General features: G+C 40.1%; 2 protein-coding genes across 6 annotated transcripts in view; one reads left to right on the forward strand and one right to left on the reverse strand.

Annotated features, from left to right (window-relative positions):
- LOC117945398 (protein unc-13 homolog B-like) overlaps window positions 1–10,345 on the reverse strand; it is a 156,678-nt gene extending 146,333 nt beyond the window's left edge. For 4 of the 5 annotated variants that reach the window (XM_034872867.1, XM_034872864.1, XM_034872866.1 and 1 more), the window contains exon 1: window positions 10,094–10,345. In XM_034872867.1, the coding sequence (XP_034728758.1) occupies window positions 10,094–10,115 (22 nt within the window). In that variant the 5' untranslated portion in view covers window positions 10,116–10,345. The remainder of the gene's footprint in view (window positions 1–10,093) is intronic. The other variant, XM_034872868.1, reaches the window with a different exon arrangement.
- Window positions 10,346–15,100: 4,755 nt separating this feature from the next.
- Window positions 15,101–24,738, forward strand: part of LOC117945401 (iporin-like) — a 33,637-nt gene continuing 23,999 nt past the window's right edge. The window contains 1 exon segment of the mRNA XM_034872872.1: window positions 15,101–15,306. The gene's annotated coding sequence lies outside the window, so the exon portion shown is untranslated.

The raw sequence follows: 24,738 nt of genomic DNA on the forward strand, positions 1-24,738 counted from the left end.
CAAGTCTTTGCAGAGCAATGACCCACCAGCTTGTTCAATGGAACACTGCCTCGCTGATACTGAAACCTGGCCACACTGAGAGCCCATTTGAGGTAAGTTAAAACAGGTGGAGTGTGCGTTAACTTCTACTGCCGCCCTTTGCATTCTGCATGTCATCCTCTCTTTCTCGCTCTCTCTCTCTTTCTCCACCATTTCCTGTCACTCTTCAGTCGCTCTAATAAAAAGAAACATAGACATTTTCACCTGACGATGAAAAGTCAGGGGGTCACCAACTTCTTTCAGTTCATCTTGTGGGGAACTAGACTGGGAACCATACAAATCTGCGAGATCATGTTTTATTTTATCTGGCAGAATCTGGTTCTCCACCTGTTCCTGTTCAGACAGTTTCCAGGCGACCAGGCCCTGGTCGAACCAATCAAGTTTATCTCATATGGGGTCGGTTTCAGACGATGACTGAAACCTTAGGAAGCCTTGCGCAAAAGGGGTGACTTTTGGCTTGCCCTTGATGACGTCATATTTGGCACGTGTACCCTCGTCCTGGGGATAATACGCCAAACATTACCTTAGCTTATTAATGAAGGAAACCATTGGGCGTATTGTATATAAAACAACATTTTTAACGTACTATTTTCAAATTCTTATGGCAAAACTGGCAACATTTATTCCCAGACATATTGATTTTTTTTTTTTTTTGCTCTGATGGGTTGAAGGTCTGCCAAATTGCGTCCAGAGGCATGTTGGTCCACAGCCGTTGATAACGCCTCTTGGAATTGAAAAGTTTACAGACTAACTTGCACTTCAGGCTAGTTGGGGAAATAATTGTCTGAACCAAATTTCACGATCACCCATCCAACACCTGTCAAGACATTTCTCAAAACCACAAATTTCAACATCAAGGTTGGCGCTATATTAAGTGTCAGGGAATCACAAACATCATCTGGGGACCTTCAATATCTGTTCCAAATATTTTGCCATTCCATCCAGTTGTCCCATGACTGAAATTGCCATATATGAAGCTGTGTCAGCAGCTTACTTTGTGGTACACCTATATAGTATGAAGACTTAAACTTCGACTTCTCTTTATTATATATATATATATATATATATATATTCTGAACATGTAGGATATAAGAATCTATGAAGATGTAGGAGATGTCTTCATTACAGTGGAAAGTGAGGTGAAATCAACTGTTGGGTTTATGAGCAAGTCATTGAATCCGTACCAGCTGTTCTGAGGGTTGACCCTTAAACTCTTGATCTCCACGTATAGTACGTCCAGAATTTCACTGCGGGTCTTAATAAAGTAAAACATTACTTATTAGGCAGCACTTCAATTTTGTGGTCTCACTAAATCATTCTCCCAAGTCCATTAACACCTAAAATATTACGAGCTGAAGGGGGACAGCAGATCTGACACGAAGAGCAGACAGCCAGGCTTTGACTTGAGCAGTGTCATTACAAGAGGCCAGAACGTGGATCTATTTTTAGCTTTAGTCCTTCGAATCACGGTGAGTTTGAGTGTGTGGAGGTTGGCAACCTGGTGGCCATGTCATTATCACCATCTCACTTCCATTAAACAACAGCCTCAGCAGACCTCACCAAGCCACCTAATAAATACAGCTGTGGCTCTGTCTGTCCCTACATGTATGTGTGCACATGTGTGTGTTAGTCAATATAAACTCCATGCTATGTTATTTTGACTACCTGGTTCCTAATTGCCATATAGTTTACAAAAAAACAAAAAACTGTAGGATACTACTTATGCCACCCCGCATGCTAACGCCTCTCCATCAACGGCAAAACATTTGCCTTATGTCTTAAATTTAACTGTATTTGGCTGTCTTCATAATTTTGTAAGATATCAAAGAATTGTTGTGCATAAGTTTTCATACTACATCATATGAGACCGTTTATGAGTATGCGTTGATTTAGTAGCTGTTCTGGGAGTTATCATTAAATTATAAATGTTTTTCTTAGCATGTTAAGGACCTTGTGTCTATGTCTCTCCTCCTCTAGTTGCTCTTATATACAACTATAATGTAATATCTCCTATTCTGGTATACAATTAACTTTCTTCTAAGGTTCTTTCACAAAATTCTGTACTTGCTGGATGTGTGGTTGGCTGTAGACAACAAATCATTTAGTAATTTGTTGATACATTCATTAATGTATGAGCCACTTGTGTCCTAAAAATTGTTTAACACCCTGAAAAAAAAAATCCAAACGTGACAAAAACACCCAAGATAACCTAAGATAGACAACGGCCTACTTTCCCAGGAGTGAATGAGTGTGACTTTGGTATTAAAAGCTGTAAAACAATGCTCCAGCGAAACAGGGAGCATTCTCAGTCAGCTATACAACTAAACCACACACTGGCATCTGTTGTCAAGCTCCGGGAACATGTAACATACTATATAGTACATTGATATTAAAGATATATTTGCATAAATGCTGTCAGCAAAGGTTATACCTGCATTTTATTTACATTTCACAGTCAAGGTTCTATTCTATTCTAAGGTCTATTTTAACAATTATTTAACAGAGACAAAGCTCACTTATCAACAGAAAAAGAACTGTGATTGATCCATCTGTTTTCCCTGGGCAGATTTTTTGAAAGTTACCATTAAAGTAGAATCCTCCACCTCCATCTCAGGGTGTTTATAACATGCAGTAGCATGTATATCTCACATCACTCTGCATAATCACAAATTAACAGATTTCTCCTCCTGCTGTGTCCCTGCTTCACTGCAATAATGAGCCAATTAGATACCTTTAAAGAGTGATCTAGAGGGGAGGGGGTCCTGGAATGGGGCTTCAGTTGTTGATGACATGAGGCACACAGACACACACAACAACAGTGACATATAAAGGAATTTGTGCAGTGCCCGGTAAAAACAGGTTTGTTGGGAACAAGCCGATTGCTTGCAGCTTTCTAAAAATCCGCTCATGAAAGCGTAACAACTAACATAATATCAGTCTTAAACAAAACCATGTCCTAATCCTAAATTAGCCCCTTTGAAAAACTGACTGCATCTTGTAAAAGTTAAATAGCGTTACCCAAAGACAAAACACACACACACTCTCTCTCTCTCTCTCTCTCTCTCTCTAACAGCTTCAGTGGCGCTGCAGAGAATAAGGAAATTCCCAGGAGTGAATGAGTGTAACTATGGTACAATATGAGCTGTAAAACAATGCTCCAGCAAAACAGGGAGCATTCTCAGTCAGCTATACAACTAAATCACAAACTGGCGTTTGTTGCCAAGCTCCAAGAACATGTAACATAATATATAGTACATTGATAATAGATAAGGTCCATTTCACCAGTTATTTAACAGAAACATATTTATATTTCAAAGTTAAAAGCATTTCCTTTATTTTCACGACTATTTACATTGATGATTTTCACTGAAGGCATCAAAACTATGAATAAACACATGTGGAATTATGTACTTAACAAAAAACTGTGAAATAACTCTTAAATAGTTCTTTTATTTTAGATTCCTCACAGTAGCCACCCTTTGCTTTTTTGATAGCGTTGCAAACCCTTGGTGTTCTCTCAATGAGCTTCATGAGGTAGTCACCTGAAATGGTTTTTACTTCACAGTTGTGTCTTGTCAGGGTTAAATAGTGGAATTTCTTGCCTTTCTTAATGGGGTTGGGACCATCAGTTGTGATGTGCAGAAGTCAGGTTGATACACAGCCGGCAGATCTATCGGACAACTGTTAGAATTCATATTATGGCAAGAACCAATCAGCTAAGTAAAAAGAAACAAGTCATTCCATTCCATCATTAATTTAAAAAATGAAGGTCAGTCGGTCCGGAAAATTGCCAAAACTTTGAATGTGTCCCCAAGTGCAGTCACAAAAACCATCAAGTGCTGCAATGAAACTTTGTGTGACACAGAAAAGGTGACCGGATAGATTCTACATGCCTGGATCCCACCGTGAAGTATGGAGGACGAGGTGTGATGGTGTGGGTGTGCTTTGCTGGTGTCACTGTTAGGGATTTATTCCAAATTGAAGACATACTCAACCAGCATGGCTACCAGAGCATCCTGCAGCGGCATGCCATCCCATCCTGTTTGCGTTTAGTTGGACCATCCTTTATTTTTTTAACAGGACAATGACCCAAACACACCACCAAGCTGTATAAGGGCTGTTTGAGCAAGAAGGAGAGTGATGGAGTGCTGCACCTCCACAGTCACCGGACCTGAACCCAATCAAGATTGTTTGGGAAGAACTGGACCGCAGAGTGAAGGCAAAAGGGCCAACAAGTGCTAGGCATCTCTGGGAACTCCTTCAAGATTGTTGGGAAACCATTTCAGGGGACTACCTATTGAAGCTCAGCAAGAGAATGCCAAGACTGTGAAAAGCAGTATCAGAGCAAAGGCTCACTACTTTGAAGAAACTAGAATATCAGACATGTTTTTAGTTAAGCACATAATTACATATGTGTTCATTCATATTTTTGATGCGTTCAGTGAGAATCTACAATGTAAATAGTCATGAATATAAAGGAAATACATTGAATAAGAAGGTGTAAACTTTTGGCCTGTACTGTATATATTAAGTAACAGGTGCTGATGGAGCTCATTACTGTACTGAGAAGATAATAAGAGCCTACAGCTATGCCAGCAGCTCTCTGAGGCTGCATAGCAATGGGTTGTCGAGCTAAATGTTAACATCAACATGCTAGCCAGCTCACAGTGACAATGCAACATGCTGATGCTGAGCAGGTACAATGTTTACTATTGCTGCATCTTAGTTTAGTGTGTAAGCGTGCTAATGTTTTCTAATTGGCACTAAATAGAAATGAAATTTGTCTGTATGTATCACTAATATTTTATTATAATTTTAAAGTAGCCCAAGACAGGATTCCGAGCAGAAAAAGTGGCCAGCAACAAAGTGTGTGAGGAGAGACTGTCTGAGGCAGGAGGGTCTGAAACAAGGAAGTAGCATTATCATGAAAAGGAGGGATTGAGAAGAAGAAAGTCAAGTCCCTGTCCACACACAAGAATAAATACACACAGGACAGAAAAAGCAGCAGATGGCCAGGGGATTACTCCCCCTCTGTCCCCACCCTCCCTCGCCCCAGACAGGCCACGAAAGCTTTACTTGTGTTGCTGCAGTTCCAGCACAGTGCGCTGGTGTGTTTACAGACCTCGCCTTTCCTCACCTACAGTCCATACCTATGGAATCTGGTGGCTTCACCTACAGTCCTAACCTATGGCATCTGGTGGCCTCATCTACAGTCCTTACCTATGGCATCTGGTGGCCTACAAAATGCTTTCAGTTATTATTTTCTTTATCCACACCAGTCCTTTATCTTGGATTACAAAATAAAAATGCACACGTTCTAGTTTTTGTGCTGACCTGCACATAGGAGAAAGGAGAGATTGAACCCCTGGCTGCTATCTCAAAAACATATTACCAGAAGTCATATACAGTATGCATGTATTTATTTCCATTATTGCAGTATAACTTCTTCTAGTCTCACATTACCTGACCTTCTTCCACAACATGTGTACATTGTACATGTAGAAAGTTGTTTTAGTTGAGAAAAGTCAGATTGGATAGATAGTCCAGCTAGCTGTCTGGATTTACACTGCAGAGATCGGAGAAGCAGTTAACCTTAGTCCTTATAAATCGACCGGAGTTCAAAATGCCAACACAAAGAAAGTGTAAAGTAACGGACATCCTGCTGAACTCCTGGCAGCACCTGAACAAGCCCATAAGTGACAAGTTGTCGATATAGACTAAGATTCTTCTACTGCTATTACTTCACAGTAGCCTGACTCAACACTCTGCAAATTATTCAATAGCATTACTGTATGCATTTATTCCACTGCTAATTGCCATCTAGAAATAGCTGAGTGTGGGACTGACTGAGCTGTTAACAGACTGTGTCCCCGGCTTTTCATTCTGCAGCCATTCACTCTCCTCATAGGACTGCCAGCAGCAACCATGCAGGCTCTGATGGCCCTCAACACAACAGGGAACAAGGAATAAGGAAAATTGCTTCTGAAAAGTATCACGGCTCTCAAGAAACAAGGATGCCACTCTTCTGGTTTAACTGCATTTCCCTCACTATGATGGTTCCTTTAATCAGGGTGGGTACATCTGCTATGGCAGCGTTGCAAGGAGAATAAGAGGATACAAAAGTGTCTCTCAAACGTTCCATAAGGTAAGTTGAAAGAAAGTGTGTGTCCAAGAACATTAGAACCAGGTCAGCTGAACTGTTTGAAAAGCAGAGGCTGTCCTCCCAATACAACCGTCAAAATATTGGAAATCCGTTGTTTCAGCAAGTGCACATATATGACCTAGATTTACGTCAGAGGGACAAAGCCCTCAAAGTCTCATAGTAATCATGATGGAAGCAAAGGAGGACGTTGTTTGTAGAGTGACAGTTGAGCTGAATAGTGGGGTCATCATCCGATTTTCACACAGGAGACAGACTGACTAATAGGGCTGGGTTGATGACCGCATTACCCATTACCGCGGTTCTAAGCTCGTCATAGTCATCACCGCAAAGAATCACGCTTGCATGTGTGCACGTTGTGTCTGAAGAAATGGATTCATTGCTTCTAATGATATGAATTGTGTCTGATGACAATCTGTCTTACATGAATTCAAAGTTTTTTAAACAAAACTTATCATCAAAAGATGGAGCAAATCAGACCTTTCGCGAATTGGTTAGCGCAATGTTCCATCTCCATCTTCTTCCACTTATCCGGTATTGGGTCGTGGGGGGAGCAGCTCCAGCAAGGGCCCCAAACTTCCCTTTCACAAGCCACATTAACCAGCTCTGACTGGGGGATCCTGAGGCATTCCCGGGCCAGGTTGGAGATAAAATCCCTCCACCTAGTCCTGGGTCTTCCCCAAGGCCTCCGCCCAGCTGGACGTGCCTGGAACACCTTCCATGACACAATAACATTCCATTTGAGTTGACTATATGCGAGTACCTATGGAATGTCTTGGATCGGAGAAATGTATTTGCCTTTCCTACCGTTTATTAGAGCAGAAAAGGCAAAGACATTTCTCCGTTCTCAGCTGAGGTAGAATCATTAACGTTACAGCTGCAGTGTTCACCATTGCACATTAGCCTAGCAACTAGCGGAGTTTCCTTCTGTTTGTAGCTTTATCCCGATAAAACGGCACGGTTGAATTTCAGCCTGCATGCATGGTCCGTAACCTAAAACATATTGGTAGAGAGAGCAACAAGTTAGCAAACTGCCGAGTCGCCCTCTGCTCTCTGTCTGCTCAGAGCTAGACGGGCTGCAACATATGTTGTAAGGTTTAAGTTGACGTTTTTTCAGGAGTAGCGCCATTCACTTTACCCACAGTATTGACAATAGATAAAGCCACCGTGTCTTGAGAAGCTCTAGCTTGCTGTTTTATTGTTCACTTTTAACTCACTTTACATGAACTTTGCTAACTCATTTTCCACTCTCTTTACCTAACAGCGGCACTCATACTCTACACTCCATTTCCGCTAGCTCTCCTTGCCAACAACATGGGTACTGACGCCACTCACTTAGGGCACCATGCTATTCTCGGTCTAACTTACGCTACTCTTGTAAGGGGGTTGCTGTATACCGCGATACCAAAGAAATTTCTTGCTTTTCAACCGCAGTAGGAAAAGCTCCATACCGTCCCAGCCCTACTGACTATCCTACTAAAGGTGAAACACTCAACCGGGCACCTTTAAGCTATAACTGAACAAAGGTCCAGAGAAAAACATCCATTTAGTGTAAAAGACTGCCAAAGTCAACACTGAAACAGTTACAAGATTCTTTTGAATGCAGCCATGAGGAGCCAACAGCAATTCCTGCACAGTATGTTGTTTTCAAAATAAATGAGACAAATTGTATTGTTATAGATGCTGCAAGACACAAAAACTGTGTGTACAAGACTCACAGAAGGTCTCACTGATACAGGTGAACACAAGCCACACTCTCCATCGATCACCGTGCAATCTATTGAACAAAATGATGGCCTTTTTTATAATTCCACTTGGCTGAGACCACTACAACCCAGCTGGGACTCACCCTCTCCGTCCCTCCAGCCCTCCGACCTCAGCCATATCTCATCATTCTGTAATAGACGAGTTTGATGGTGGCCCTCCAGCCTTGGGCAGCACTCACACCCAAGATGAGAAATGGTCAAAAACAATCAGTATGAAACAATACACCAGAGGCTGAGAGTTAGAGATAGGCCGACCATAGTTTGATGGTGTGGAAATCAATCAGCATGTCTGTGAAAGAAGAGCAATTTGTAATCTGGAAAGGAGCCAAAATGTTAAATTAACTGGTGGCAGTGTTTTTTTTAAACTTTCATTAACTAAACTGCATATGTCTGTATACACATGCTCGTTGTCAGCAACAACTTGATTCTTATTCTTTCACTTACACACCTGCACAGTACAACCACAGCCTCCCGCTCTAGGCCACCGATCAGCATCTTTTGACCAGCTGCAGATCAAGTGACTTGCTTGAGGGCACCTCGACAGTACTTGTGGCAGGAGGAAGCAATATCTCATTCAATTTTCACTTCCACTTATGATCCAGTATCTGTCCTCTACAACAAAAGCAAGTGCATGGGTTCCATTGATTTTTTTATAGGTTGATATTGATATTGATATTTCAGGAATAAAGAAGACATTAAATGTTTAGCCAATATTCACTACACACTGTAAAAAAAAGGGGGGAGGAACCATTTTTTCCCCCCAGAACAGTTTGGAAGAGGACCATGACATAACAAATCTTTCCACTGAAAGGACTAGCAGCTTCTTAAAAGGATTTATTTTTTTTTTTTTAAAGTTTTTTTGAATTTTTGTGAGTCAGTGTACAGTAGATGGCAGTCGGCCCGTCAACAGTTTGGAGAAGCACATGCCTAAAGGGTCCAATACACCAAATATCATCCAGATTGACAATTATAAGGCTTAATGTTGTTAATCCTCTTTTAACCCCAGTTAAACATGTAGAGTTTCATTCATGAGACGTATGATTCTGTTGCTGATAAAAATCTTTTTGGCTTTTTGGTACAACACACAGCGTGTTCTCAGCTACCTCAAAACTTGCTTAAGCATTTCTATTCTGCAATGTCTTGTTACTTGTCTTCATATGACTATTATATTATGATATAATAATATCAGCTGTTGTCAGTGTAGTTCCAATCTTTTTTCACTCCAATTAGGGTTAAGTTAAATATTCTAACTGTTCTTAAACTCAGTGCAACATATTTGCCAAAAAAAAGGACATGTCATTTAACAAGTATGGCCAATTACACACTCCAATCAAATAGCCACACACACTACACAGAGTCAGTGCCACACAGGACTTTGTTTTAGTCTTTGGTATAGCTGTAATCACCACTACTGGATTGTCACTTCTGATATAGTTTGAGAAGGTACTATAGTTCTATGGTCTGTTTCCTATACATAGGGTTAAATCCCACTTGTTGCTGGCTATCTACAGAAAGAGGTAAAAACCTTTAAAGTTTGTTCATTTCATGCTTTTACACTAATTAATGAGAGAAACCATCAACATACACTTATATTGGGCACCCAGATAGCTCAGTTGGTAGAGTGGGTGCCCCTATATAGAGGTTAACTCCTCGACGCAGCCGGCCCGGGTTCGAATCCAGCTTGCGGCCCTCTGCTGCATGTCAGTCCCCCTCTCTCTCCCCTTTGTTAACTTCAACTGTCCTGTCCATTAAAGGCCTAAAATGCCCAAAGAATAATCTTAAAAAAAAAAAAAAAGCATACACTTATATTACATAATATTGCCCTCTACATTTTCAGTAGACCAACATTTAAATGCTATTCTTAATCCCTGGGAGAGTACTAGAACATTACTATAAGAAGTCGTGCTATGTTTTGCAATATTGATTAGTACAAAATCCCAAAAGGATTCATTTGGCTTTTTCAGAAAATCATTAAATGCAGCCGAACAGCTCATACTTTTTGTTATTCTTCTGTTTCTATATTAGTTTCAGCATTATTGTTTTTATTTTAATATTATTATTAGGCTACTACTTTTATTATTATCAAATGAAAAAAATGACAACTTGCAGCCATGAAATGAGCCCTTACCTCTGACACACAGCAGGGACATCGCAGCGGGATTCCGTGCAACAGTTCCTCCAAAGCCGATGAGCCTTCAGTGAGTTTGCAGCCCAGTTGCCTGTTGCACAGCTCTCATGTAGAATACTCCTCAATGCCGTTTACTTTCCGCTCCATCGCACAGTGTCATAAGAAACGTACAGATGTGATGACGAGGTGGACTATGCAGGGGTCCTGAGGGTTTGAGGGATGGCTGTCACTGGCAAACACCGACTTACCGGCTGAAATCCGGTAGAGCGGGGCGGCTCTTATGTTGCATTCAAAGGCTGAAGTAAAGGTAGGCATTCGGAGAACTCATCACTCATCAGAATACAGACCATAGAATACAACAGCGGTCTTTTTTAAACAAGGACCCCTTAACTGAAAGAGAGACGGAGCAGGGACCCCTTACTGTCAAAAGTGAAGTTGCATTTTAAACTGGGATTACAATAACGTGTAGGATGGCCTGAAGCCTTTTCACATAGGTCTACCTTTTGTACAGAATATTAAGCTATACCATTCAAATAGCCTCATACATGTTGACATGATTTTATAAATCATGTTTTAATGTTACACATACATGTGGCACAGGCAATCCTTATGATTAACTATAGACCTTCTGTGGGTGGCTACCTTAGTGACTACCTTACCTACAGGCCAGTGGGGATTTATACTAGAGATGCTAATAGCAGTATCGGTATCGCCTCCGATATTGCCTAAAACGCTGGTATCTGTATCGTTAAGTACCAGAGTTTATGCACCCTTCCAATACCACGTAATAAAGCCCTAAAGAAAATCTACTTTAAAGTAGTTTATTTACGTTCTTTTTCTGTTAGAACTGACTGTCAAACTGGAAGAAAAAAGAAATTTCTGTGACATTTGTTGTTTATGTTTCACAAAACGTTCAGCCTGAGCCAGCCCGACAACAAAGAGAGAAATCATATCACATCAACACTGGGATAGTAAGATACGGTTGTTAAAACAAAATTATATGACACATCTGTATCAGGTTTTATTGGGATCAGTAAATATCTATCTATCTATCTATCTATCTATCTATCTATCTATCTATCTATCTATCTATCTATCTATCTATCTATCTATCTATCTATCTATCTATCTATCTATCTATCTATTGGATCGGTTCTCAGTATTGGCTGATGTGCAAGTTCATGAATCAGAATTGGTATTGGGAAGCAAAAAATGGTATTGGACCATCACTAATTTGTTTTTGCTAAGAATGTGTTGGATTCATGTTAAAACTTTTAAATTTTCGAAAAGGGGGGACCTCCAAATTAAGGCCACCCTGCAGTGATTTTAAGGGCACCCTAGGGGTCACGGACCCCCTGTTAAAGATCCCTGCCCCACCCCCCACCAGCACGGGGTTTAACCGGGTGAGTTCTTTTACCAGTAAAATGTCCTGCTAGATAATGTCTTAGTTCATGCTCAATTCTCATGGTATTGTGATTTTTTTACTTTTAGAATTAGTGGGACCCATCTTAACTGTGGAAGTAAAGGAAGATTTGGCTACAACTGAAGGGTACGTGTTTTATAAAGAATAGATAGTTATAGAAAACTATAGGCCCATGTTTTGTCCTTTTATGTGGCTTACTGCCACTTAAGCCACTTCTATTAAAAACTTGTATTACTACTGTATTTTTGCCATGGTCTACAGTGTCTCCCAGCATCACAGCTGGACTAAACTTCAGATTCCCTATTCAGGACTTTATAACCAACTGTGACATCATATGAGCATAGGGTTGTTGAAAATAAATATTACTTTTATAAGATGTTTTCAACACATCAACAAAAAAATTAAACAAATATTTATATTTCTAAATTTGATTTGCATGGCTTTTTGTATTTTGATTACACATTTTACAGCAAGAGTTTCTTCCTTGGTTGCTCAAAAGAACAGAGGGTGTAAATAAAGTGTCAAATTCACCGTACACACCTCATCTCTGACAATGAACTAATTCATGATAAACCCAGTCTGTGAAAATATATTCTATCAAGGGAAACATATTTTCTCTTGACCCACATCTATATAATTATCTATAAATTATCATTATAAATTATAACAATAAATTATTAACATAGCCAGGTGCTGATTGATTGCCATTTGCGTCAACATAACTTAAGCCTAATTTAAAACATACTTTCTTCTGGCAAGATGGGCCCCTCACCGCAGACTGAGGCTTTGATGGGTAGCCGGGCACCTGGGGACGAGGCCTTGGCAGGTAGCAGGACTCTGGGGCGAGGCTTGGACTAGTGGACAGCGACCCTGGAAAGAGGCTTGGACAGGTAGTGCCGGGGTTGATGGTCGGCCCCCTGGGACTTGTAGCTGGGACCCTTAGGCCGGGAAGTCATGTGACAGATGCAAGGCGCAGCCCCGTGTTAGGAAGCTGTTAATAAAGTATCACCCAACAAGGTCAACTAATCTATCCCTTCTTCTGGAAAACCCAAGAGATCCGTTTCTGTTCTACAGCCACAAGGTCAATGAATTCAACATGTTGCAAGTGAGCAGTTTTAAAATGAATCAAACTTGGTTTAAAAAAGATAAGACTTCTGAACATAGCTTAAGGAGTGTAATTGTAACCTGTGGTCTTACATGTAACGTTTATGAAGCATTCAGATAAACATCAGTTGTAGCAGCACCACACTAAAAAAACAACAATCTCAGTCATCTTAGACGGTCTAAATGTGTAATGTTGAGCACAGAAGCAACCACTTCAAAGTACCATGGCTTCAGACAGAGATAATGTAAACTGACTTCAGCTGACCTAATAAAACCTGGAAGTCTTCTTTCCAAGGTGGTACTGTGGTTCAATCATTTTTCACTTGTTTCGACAGCCAATCAGAGTTCCTAAAAGGTTGATTGGAAAGAGGTGGAAGTAATGAGGCTGAATTCCTCATAAAACATGTTCAGAAATGGGCTTTGATTAAAACGGTGTCAACTTTGTACAGTGTATTATAATTATCAATCATCAATTGATATCGAAACAGCCACAGTTGCACTGATTACTACAATTGTGCAATATGACTGAAAACCTCAACTAGCATATCATTTAAAAAAGGAAGCATATATTTTCATGTAAATCACACCACAGATTTTCATAATCTAAATTAACTTTTAGCTGCTGAAGTGTAAGGCAGCTTTGATTTTCATGTCAGGTGATGCCATCTAGTGGCAGAATAAAAAGTATGTCTATCCCTGATAACACATCGGTCAATTAACAGGTGAGAAATTAAGGGGAGACTAGCATAAACAAATGTAACTTATAGATGTCACCATGAAACTTCCACTGTTGATCAGAATCGGAATCAGTTTTATTTGCCAGGTAGGAGGACACATACATGGAATTTTGCTTTTGGATTATACATTGCAAAACTATGTATGTACTATAAACAGAAACAATATGGACAGGTTGAGGCAATAGTGCAACGAAGAGTGCAAAGTGTGCAATTTATAACTTATAATTACTTATATTAAGAATTGTTTATTGTTGATTTCAAGTTTTCTGAAATTTTGAGTTTTAACATGTAAATGAGGCATTATCTTACTAAATATGTACTAATTTGCATACCTTTTTAGAAAACAGAAATCTGAACATTGACCAAAGCCAGCTTCAAAATCTTTTTTTCATTTTGTTGACACATTAGAGTCAAAGGTTATTAAAGAGGGAATTTTTTATATCTCTTTTTATCACTTCTTAAATCAGAAAATACTGTCAAACACTGTGCACCTGGCATGCTTTACAGCAGTAACCACAGAGCGCAATCAATTGGAATAAGAGTTTGTGTTAAAGATCTGCTTTTTGGTAAATGCAGTAACATTAGATAACCAGCAGATGGAGCTCAGACTATGCAAAGGAAAAAAGGGACATTTAAAGGCCCCATGACATGGTGCTTTTTTTGGATGCCTTCATGTAGACCTTAGTGGTCCCCTAATACCATTATTGATGTTTCTTTTCCATAATTCAGCCTTGGTGCAGAATTACAGCCACTAGAGCCAGTCCCACAGTGAGCTTTCCTTATGTGCCATTCTGGGGGGGCAAGCTGGAGGCGGGGGGTGTGACCTTGACCAACTGCCACTTTGCTCATTTGAAAGCCATGATGTCTCTCTCTCTAATGGGCCGGCCAAATTCAGAGCGAGAAAGAGGAGGTAACCTTGCCCCTTGTGACCTCATGAGGAGCAAGATTCAAGATTGGCCTATCTGAGTTTTTGTTTTCTCAAAGGCAGAGCAGGATACCCAGGGCTTGGTTTACACCTATCACCATTTCTAGCCACTGGGGGACCATAGGTAGACTGGGGGAACTCATATTAATGTAAAGAAAAAAACATTGTATGCTTGACAAAGAATACGTCTTATCACTGTTCCTACAAGATTCAATAAGTATAAACCTGCCATTGAACAGTGAAATGATTCAATATATATTTGGAAGCTATATAATAACCTTTTTTGACCTTATCCCTAAAATATATTTAACGTTAATGCACCACAACAGAAACCAGTAATTATGGCGATAACATTTCTATGGAGCACTTTCCTTCAAGAAAACGCACAGCTGCATCCCAGCGATAGACAATGTAGGCTACTAATAAGGACAGATAAGATAGATGTTCTGTTAAAGGACATCAGAGCAGGAAATGCTTCGTCCAGTAACAACAAAGCCAACAATCACCTTTAGCATATAATTTCCCATCATGATTTTTAGGCTTAGACATTCCTATTTTCATTTATTATGTTGAAAAAAATTCTTGCTCTTTTACATATGAATGTAAAGTTTTAATATTAAGTACTGTGGGAACCCTAGCAGATATCTGATGAAATAACATTGTTACTGATGATTGTGTTCTTCTAAATTTTACCAAAGTAATCAATCAATATGTAGAATTACCAAATTAATAACATCATTTTAGTGTTCTTATTTTAAAGATAACCAGGCTGAGTTGACAGGTTCGTGAGTGCCAGTCGTCCGAGCCAGGGTTAGATAATCCAGTCTGGGACCAAGCGGTGACCTCAGGATGACGTCCCGCCCCGGCCCAGCCCATCCTGCGATGCGCCGCCGCTGTCGTCCTGCAGTCTCACAGACAATAATATCCCCACACGTCAAGGACTAGCTGCCCACCAGCCTGCTTTATCTACAGCTTCTCATGCTTTGTATCGACAATAGACCTACTGCCGAGCATCTGCGGCAAGGTGAGCGTGTGCATTTTGGTTTTAGTTGGGTTATTTGGTCAGAGTTGGATGAGAACAAACAGAAAAAAAGGAGTGGGTTCTTGTCCAGCATCGCGTCGGAGGCTGAAAAAAATATGCCTCGGTCGGCCAAAAGCATAACGGGAAAGACGCAACCTAGACTTCATATTTTCCCCTCCGAATTGCCATATCTTGTCTTTAAACAAGCTGACGTTAAATGTCTTAAAGGGGAAAAGGTGTTAGCTTGGTTGTGGCGTTAGCCTATGCATTTTTAACGCAGTGGCACAAAGGCAGCGACACGTACTGTTAACGTTTTGGGTTCAGCGGTGTTTCATCGTTTAAATGCGGGAGACATGCCCTGAACGCTGGATAAAAAATATATTTAGTCATTAACAAACAGTAAGTATTCGTTTATGATAAACTGGACTGGTTTATTGTTTTCACACCAGCGGCCTGCACCCCAATGTTATTCCCATATTGACTCGATATCACTGGAAACAGCAGTAGGCTACACAACAAGCGTTAAGTTTGACAGAATAAAGCAATATGGTTTCCGCTTAGATTTAGCAAAATAAAAGCATGGTGGCTTTTGGTGGGTTTAGTCATAGTTAAGGGTTGAAAAAGACTTATTGGACCACAATATACAAAAAATATTAATGTGCTCAACTCAAAATCACTTGGATCAAAACTGAATATTCAAGTTAAGTGTATCATTTATAAATATTAATCTCTAGCAAAACCATTAAAAGTGATATGGATTAGCAAAGTAAATCGGAAAAAGAACAGGATACAGACAGTCAAAAATGACAATGACATAAACATAATTGTCTTTTTTATAGAGAAAATAAACAAAAAATTGTGTTTACAAAGAGTAAGATGAATCAATGATAAAGCCATAAAGGCTCTACTATATACATTAAATGCATTTTTATTTCCATTAGTTCATAAGACATACATAAGATAGGATGGACTTTATTGATCCCACACTGGGAAAATTCCCTTGCTACTGCCGCTGAAATATTCAAACACAACAGTATGAGAAAAAATACACATGAATAAGAAATAGAACAAGATAACAAAAGTATATGTATACTACATACACCTCTTTTATGTACAGACAGGTAAAAATAAATACAGATGAATACAGGTGCAGATGAATAGTAAATGGTATGTTGCATGGTAGGGGGTGACATAGATAAATATGCATAGTGCAGAATATTGTAAAGTGATGGCTCATATTGTAGAAACTGCTACATGTACTATGTACTATATTATGATGTAAATAGTCATGTGTTGCGTTAGTAACAAAAACAGAGTTTAAATTGTAATTCAATCAATAAACAGTATACATTATTAATAAATTATTATTCAACAGCTTGTAATCATAATAGCTAACATATTTTAAACATATTTTAGACCCTCTGAAAATACAATACAGTTCATAACATCTATCTGTAGCCATAGATACACTTTGTATAGATAAGGATATGAGATCATTTGAAAATGTTGAAGTGATTGTTGTTGGCCATACATGTACGAAGCTTTTTTTCCCTAGTGCACGCTCATGGGCTTTTATTTTGAAAGCAGACTGACTGTACTTCCTGGTGTATTCTGGTTGGTGTGTGCAGGTTGGTGTTGCGAGGTCCTTTATTGTACATGCCATATGGTGGGGATGCAGATCGTTGTGTCATGTCTAAAGCATTACCTGCACGTTTTGCCGCTTAGATGAATTAATATGACATGCATCACTCATCATGTAGACTAATGTTTGTTTTGGGACTTGACTTTTCTTAGTGACATGTTTGTGACGTGTGTTTGGGACTTGTTGTTTCCTTTGATTTCTAGTTTATCTTACTCATAATTATCAGACGACTGCATCAATTATTGATTTTGGTTTTGTCTAGTATTTGTATTTAACATTAGGTAATAATAACAATCTGATAGAGCATCTCAGGAAATGGTGCAGGGTTATGTAAACTCTTCTTTTCCCCCTTGCTCTCTGGTCTCCAACACTTGAGTCACATGTGTTTACAGACTGAATTAACTTGGCAACAATTTAGCAACCTGCGTCTGTCTGCAGTAAATTCATCTTCCAGTTTCCACTTTTGTTGCAAATCACTGCCTGCAGATAGATAGATAGATAGATAGGTAGGTAGGTAGGTAGGTAGCTGCTGTTATGGGGAAACCGCGCTAAAGAAGCTTTTTTGATATTATCTCAACTATTAATGCAGTTGCAAGTAAAAAATGTTGTTATATGTAGCAGCAGTAGTTGTACCAATAGTAGTAGCAATAGTATTCTTAGTCATTTATTTGAGAAAGCACTGTGCCTATGAAGTTCAGAGAGTTAAAAATCATTTTGAAAATGTGCTCTTTTTTTCTGATTATGTCCCCGTGTAGGTTCAGCTAAGCAGTTGGTTGAAAGAAAAATACTCATGTGATTCTACTGCGGAACATATGATAAAGATTTCCTGCAGGAAAAAAGCCTGATAAATGGACGGTAGAGGAATGTTATAATGGCTGGATGTTACTGTTTTATGTCGACAAAAACCTTTCAGTTTGCGCAAAATCACAGGTCACTCTCGCCACACTGTAGTCTGGCTGACACACCAATCCAAAGGACGGACGTCATCTGAGCTCATGATTTGTAATGTAGTAACTAAAGCTGTCCGATGAATGTAGTGGAGCTTAAAGTAAATGTATTTTTGAGAAGTACAAGTAGAAAGTGGCATTAATAGGAAAGAATCAAGTACAGTACCAGTACCTCAAAGTACAATACTTGAGTAAATGTGCTTAGTTACATAACACCACTGACTGGATCTCACACACAAGATGCACCTCCCCTTCCGCTATCTCCGCTTTCTATTATGCAAGGGCACCAACTCTGCATCCTGGCCTTAGCACTGCCTAGGACAATTGTGATTGGTTTAAAGAAATATAAACAAGCCAGAATGTTTTCTATCCCTAAATGGTACTGTAACTTGTGCAGCCTGACCCTTCTCCAGCACTGACACAGCACCGGGGAGATAGATCTGGCTGTGTTACAGGTTCTACTGGGCCCTACCATGACTTTACTTTGTCTACAACTAACCAATATTTTTTCTATCATTCAATGTCTAGATTGTTATTTGACTCGTCTAGATCAGTCAGTGTAAAATAAATGCAGGCTATTCATAAATTCCCAGAGCTTAATTTGTCATCTTCAAATTACTTGTTTGTCCAACTGTCCAAAATCCAGTGTAGCAAATCCTCACAGCTGAGAATTTAGGAACCAGTGTGTTGATGACAAAAAGTAGATCCATTTACTCACAGTGAATGTAATTTACAACAACAGTATCTTATCACAGTTGGGAGCACTTCCATGTTTTCATGTTGTCATGCTTGCTCCAATATCTGCGTCACCAGTCAGTGTGAGAAAGGACCTGTGGGCAATGAGCTAATAATCACGGCACTACAAGTTTAAAACCTCGACATGGTGCTCATGCACATGTTTTTAACCACATAGCGTCATGCCTGTTCTCAGCGTTCAGCTGCTCTTCTCCATCTTTTAATGTGTGTCTGTGAGTGTGCTACTTGCCCAAGGGCCTGCGGAGGCCGGATGTGGATAGTTTCTCACTGTGTTTGCATGTGTGTTTGATATGCGCTCGATTTCATATATAGTGGGAGTATCTCTTATTTGTAAAATAACCACATACAGATAACATGCTGTTCCTCTTAAGTTCCTATTGTGTGTTATCTAGTTTCCCTTAATAGACTTTTTTAACACTCTTGTTATCTGCAGCTGCACTTAGTGAAAAAGCATTTACTTGTTTTAAAGGTTATCCAGTGTTGAAGAATTATATCGTACTTATTTTGTTTTACCCTAACAAAATGATTATAACTACCCAAAAGCCTTTTTTGTCTGAACTTTATAATTGAAGTACTTCAAACTAAATCAAAGAAACAAGTGTGCCACACATCTAGTGCTGGTGTACTGTAACTGGGAGTTTAGACCATCCGATTCCCACTGATGCCATTAAGGCATACATTTACTTTGGGGTGTCTCTTGCAATTGTGTACTAATTGTGACTATTTTTTTCTCTGTTTGCTTTGTAATTCTGAGTCAAAGTAAAGATAAGATAAGATACGATAAGCCTTTATTTTCTCCTATAGGAGGAATTTGTCTTGGGCCTTCGAGAGAAATACATCACGGACACATGCACAACAAGCATACAGTTAACTTACACAGAACATAATCATACATTATCTCATCCAGTGCTACAATGAACATCTAATAACCACACACAACACCCCCCCCCCATCTTCCCTCGCATTCACAGTAGAGAACCCACAGCACATCCTCCCCCTCGAATTGCACTTAATGTTGATAAGGATTGATTGCACATTTCCCCTTACTCATGCTGTAGTCAATAACTTCTGTATTGCACAATGCCATTTCAAATTTACACAGCATGTGTGCATATACAGTATATATATATATATATATATATGTTTGTGTGTGTGTGTGTGTGTGTGTGTTTTAATTGCTGGAGGCCATGTCATTTGTGCCGGAACACTATCAATATACTGTGGACATTTTCATTGTGCTTTTGGCACTTCTTGGTGCTTCTTGTAATTACATGATGACTGGTGGTAGTTCAGCTGCTGAATTAGGGTAGAAATATGGAGGGAGAGGCAATACAACATTTTAAGCAAGTGCTCCAAATGCACTAAATATTCAGAACAAATTTCAGTATTCAGACCTCAAGTTAAACTGAATACATTGCTGAATACATGGTTTTGACAGGTTTGAAGATGTAATTTTGTTTGTTTGTATTTCACCTCAAATTGCTTTTTTGGTTCTAGTGGGATGTATCCTGCTGTTGGAGTACTTTAAAATTATCTCTATTGGAAGTAAACATTAGTTGGCACAATAGTGGGAATGCTAGTAGGGTATTTCCTACAAACAAACTCTTGAAGGGTTGGGTTGTGAAATCTGCTGTGGCCTCCTACACTGAAAGTCCTGTGGGATTGTGAGGTGATTTGTCTGTTACCATCTGCAGTCAGTCATTATTTGGATATTTGTGTGTGCACGGGAGGAAAGAGAGGTGAGAGATGGAAGAGGAAGACGATGAGAGAGGCAGAAGTGGGCTAAAGGAAAACGTATTACACTGCAGTGCACACAGTGAACGGAAGGAAAGCAGAGAGAGAGAAGGGGAGCAGAGATTTAGTGAAGCTAAGGGGGGTTGGGAGAGAAAAAAGACAAGCATGATGGATCGAAAGAGGGCCGAAAAGAGAGTGAGATGGGCTTGGAAATGGACCAGAGAAAGAGGAGAAGAGCGAGAGAGAGAGAGAGAGACGTGGCCCTGGATGGTGGCAGTTATTTTCCTCATGTATTACTGTAGCTGTTTAACCCATCCTAATGATTTAGATTCAAATAAAACCAAAAACTAGCATGCTTTTGGAAAAGGTATAACACATGCACACAAACACATAGACTGAATGAAGTTGAGTATAGCTTGCAAAGCTATCCATCCATCCATCCATCTTCATCCGCTTATCCGGTATCGGGTCGCGGGGCCAGCAGCTCCAGCAGGGGACCCCAAACTTCCCTTTCCCGAGCCACATCAACCAGCTCCGACTGGGGGATACCGAGGCGTTCCCAGGCCAGGTTGGAGATATAATCTCTCCACCTAGTCCTGGGTCTTCCCCAAGGCCACCTCCCTGCTGGACGTGCCTGGAACACCTCCTTAGGGAGGCGCCCAGGAGGCATCCTTACCAGATGCCCGAACCACCTCAACTGGCTCCTTTCGACGTGAAGGAGCAGCGGCTCTACTCCGAGCTCCTCTCGGATGACTGAGCTTCTCACCCTATCTCTAAGGGAGACGCCAGCCACCCTCCTGAGGAAACCCATTTCGGCCGCTTGTACCCTTGATCTCATTCTTCAGGTCATGACCCAGCCTTCATGACCTTGCAAATCTAATACAATCTTTTAACGGAATTCATTTGAAATGGAGGGAAACCAGATTAAGCTTTTAAACTAAAATTCAAACGTTTTCGGTTCTTTTTTTTTTTTCAAGATGATTCTTTAGGGCATTTTAGGCCTTTTATTTAATAGGACAGCTAAAGGTGTTGAAGCAGAGAGAGAGAGGGGGGGGGGGGGGATGACATGCAGCCAAAGGCCGCAGGTTTGACTCCGACCTGCTGCGAGAAGGACTGAGCCTTTGAACATGGGGCGCACCCTCTACAAAGTGAGCTAACCAGGCAACATGTTTTTGGTTCTTAACATGACATTTGGTTTGTAGCAGGGTTTACAGAAAATGTACCTTGTAGACAAATATTAATAATTACGTTCCTTCCGCGAAGTACAAAAGCTTTACCATGCATAGAATTGTCTTTTGCAAAAATTAAGGTAATCTGCTGTAAATTTTTTTATTTGTATTTTAAGTCAAGAGCTACTACCTGCCACACTCCACCTGCTGCGGCTGGTTGTCATTTGCTACTAATACTGAAGGGTGACCGCGAGCCAGGAGACTATTACGCAATCACATAAGCTTTCCAGTTTTAGCAGAGAAATGGTTGAGCAGGGAAACATGTCACTAAGCCCATGAGGAAGCTGAGAATAGGGCCATGCCTTCATCTTTAGCTCAAACACACAGGTAGTACAAGGGATTGATTTGAGGGTTCACTGTTGTGACTTTGCAAGAAAAGAAACTGAGCTTGCCCCATCGTTTTGTAGTTTAGGCAATCTGTACACTTCCTACCAAAGCAAATCCGGAATCTCATGATGTGAATTGCACCAAAGAGGACAGTGAAAGAAAGCGATGGATGGTTCAATTCCACTAATGATTCAACGTTAGGATGGTAATTTAACGATGTTGATAAAGCACTTTTAAAGAAACTGTTTAAATAAACCGAATCCCTCGCCCAATCCCAAAGTGAACCCTGAGGACTAAGGACTAAAGACTCACAGACACAAGAGCCCGTTACCTTGGCGACGTTTATTAACAAAGATGTTGCTGACACTTGACGGTTTGGGTATTTTCATTTTAAGTTTGTTGCTCTTCACATGGCAAAGGCACAGGACACGGCTGCCTGATTCCACATTTTTTTGTATTCTTGTTTTACAACTGGAAAACAAGTCTGTTCCGTTCCGTGGTCGTGTGTCGGGCTGTTGTTTTTTTTTGTAATTTCTGGATTTCCGTATGGTCTCCGCGGTAAATGTCACCATGATTTGAACTGTGGGTAATTCCCTTTGGTGAAGTCGATGCAGACTCACGGAAAGGGCTTGGTAATTGTGTACTCAAACCCTCACGCCCTTTTAAAGTCGACATTGGGACAACCCTAAGCACTTACGAATTTTGCTACAAGGCGCACCAAAGTCTGTGAGCCTGTGAGTCTGTGCTTTGGAATTGGGCCAGCTTTAGCACTCATGTTTTGTAGCTGGTCCAGACTTTTGACATGCATAAAGTAGGCCAAGGGATGGGAGCATTCTCCTAAAATGATCAACAAGGCTTCTAATATGCTTTAAGGCTTCTCGTTGAACACAGAACAATCACACAAAAATAAAGAAGTAGTATAGAGAGCCATATATAAAACACTTCTGATGCTACTTATCTCTTTTTAGGCATGCTTTAGGCAGCATAGCTTTAAGTCCAGAGTGAAATAACCCATGAGAGCCCTGAGTAATGGATTGTCATGCAATTAGGTTCAGATATTCATGATCCGCAGACAATTCATCATAATGACTTTGGTGATGCGCCTTTACTGTAATGCTTTGTCCAAGCATTGAATACCTCTAAAAATGAGCTGCACTTTCAGATGAATGCAAAAATAACATGCTGGGATGTTAATATGCATGTTAACATCCACATGTCGCCCTTCGGCATAAAGCACAGCTGAGGATAGCTGAGGCTTACAGATAGACTGATGAAATCTTAACTAAGTCTGACATCGTTGAGCTGAGCTTGACAAGCGAAGGAGAGAGTCTGTGAAGTGCTAAAATGGCTGCCAAAGAAAGGGCAAGCCCTCTTAATTTACTTGAACATCATGACCTTTTCCTCCAGTGCCATCCTCAGTCCAAACACAGTTAAGTTTTTTTCCTACAGAGCTTAAACCCCTATTTAACCTGCAGTTGTGTCTTGTTTGACAAACAAGGCTGTTTGTGGGAAACTTGCACGCTATATACATGGCTCAGTGTACCGTGATCATCATTTCCAGGTTGTTTCCTATTTTTCTCCTCTACTTATGTGTCTAGATTTTTATCCTTGTTAGATAAAGAATACCTGCTTAATCCATGGTGATGGGTTGAGCTGTAGGCAGTAATGAAACAAGCCTTAAGGTCCCCAGAAACCTTCTGGATTGTTCAATCAGTTTCAGCATTCCTCCTTTTCAGCTTCAGTTGACATTGGTGTGAGATGCTAAATGTGTGCAGCAAACAACAGCTCTTTTCATTCAGTTAGCAGAAGCAATACACACACACACACACACACACACACACACACACACACACACACACACACGCTTAGCCTGTAACTCAACAATCAGACAGCTCCACCAGTGGTACGGTCTTAACACCGGCGCAGGAGACGAGAGGACTAAAGAGACTTTCTGAACAGAGGATGCATGAAAAAAGAGTTTGTTTAGGATAGGCAACCAAAACCAACAGGGCAGCCAAATGTCTGTGACCTTTGCTTGTTGTTGTTCAACTTGCCTGTTCACCAGATACCCATTTCATTTGGACAATACCCAAATTGTTTTTCTCTTAATTTGTTAACTTGTCTGCCTTGGTGGAGGTCTTTGCTCGCCAATTCCCCTTCTAGTTTTATACGTGTTTAGGTTACAGTAACTGTTTTAACAGTCTTAAGAGACTGGAAATGAGAATGCAAGGATGATTTTTGTTCGTTTTTAATTCTACTTCAGGGTTATCTCCATCAAATAGACATTGTAGACTTTTGTAGAAATCTTACAGATGGTATAATACATTAGGTAATGTATGACCTACTACAGTGACACAAACCTGACTGTTCACTTATTGAATTAGGATGAAGGAGCAGTTAAGATGAGATTCAGCAGACACGTCAAATAGGCGGGTCATACTGTATCAGTATGTAAAATATTGGTATGATTTGATTAGTTGAAACCTTTGTGCTTCATTTCAGATTAATGGTGAATAATGGTAAGATAATATGCATTTGTGAGTGTGAGTTATGATGATAGAAATCTCAGGACATACATTTGTTTAGTCAAACAACAACTGTATTTGCCCTCCAATGCTAATTTGCATTAATTTCCTGCTAGAGGGCAATAAAAATGGACTTACTGCTCCCAGTGTATTTTGGAATATATCAACTATTGTGGCTTCTACAAATAAAGGTTGTTTTATTTCCTGTTCTAATATACAAATAGCACAAGACCCACTGTGAGTGTGATTTATCCATCGTCGTAATTTCCATCTCC

The sequence above is a fragment of the Etheostoma cragini genome, chromosome 5 (genome assembly GCF_013103735.1).
Source record: "Etheostoma cragini isolate CJK2018 chromosome 5, CSU_Ecrag_1.0, whole genome shotgun sequence".
Classification (NCBI taxonomy): domain Eukaryota; kingdom Metazoa; phylum Chordata; class Actinopteri; order Perciformes; family Percidae; genus Etheostoma; species Etheostoma cragini.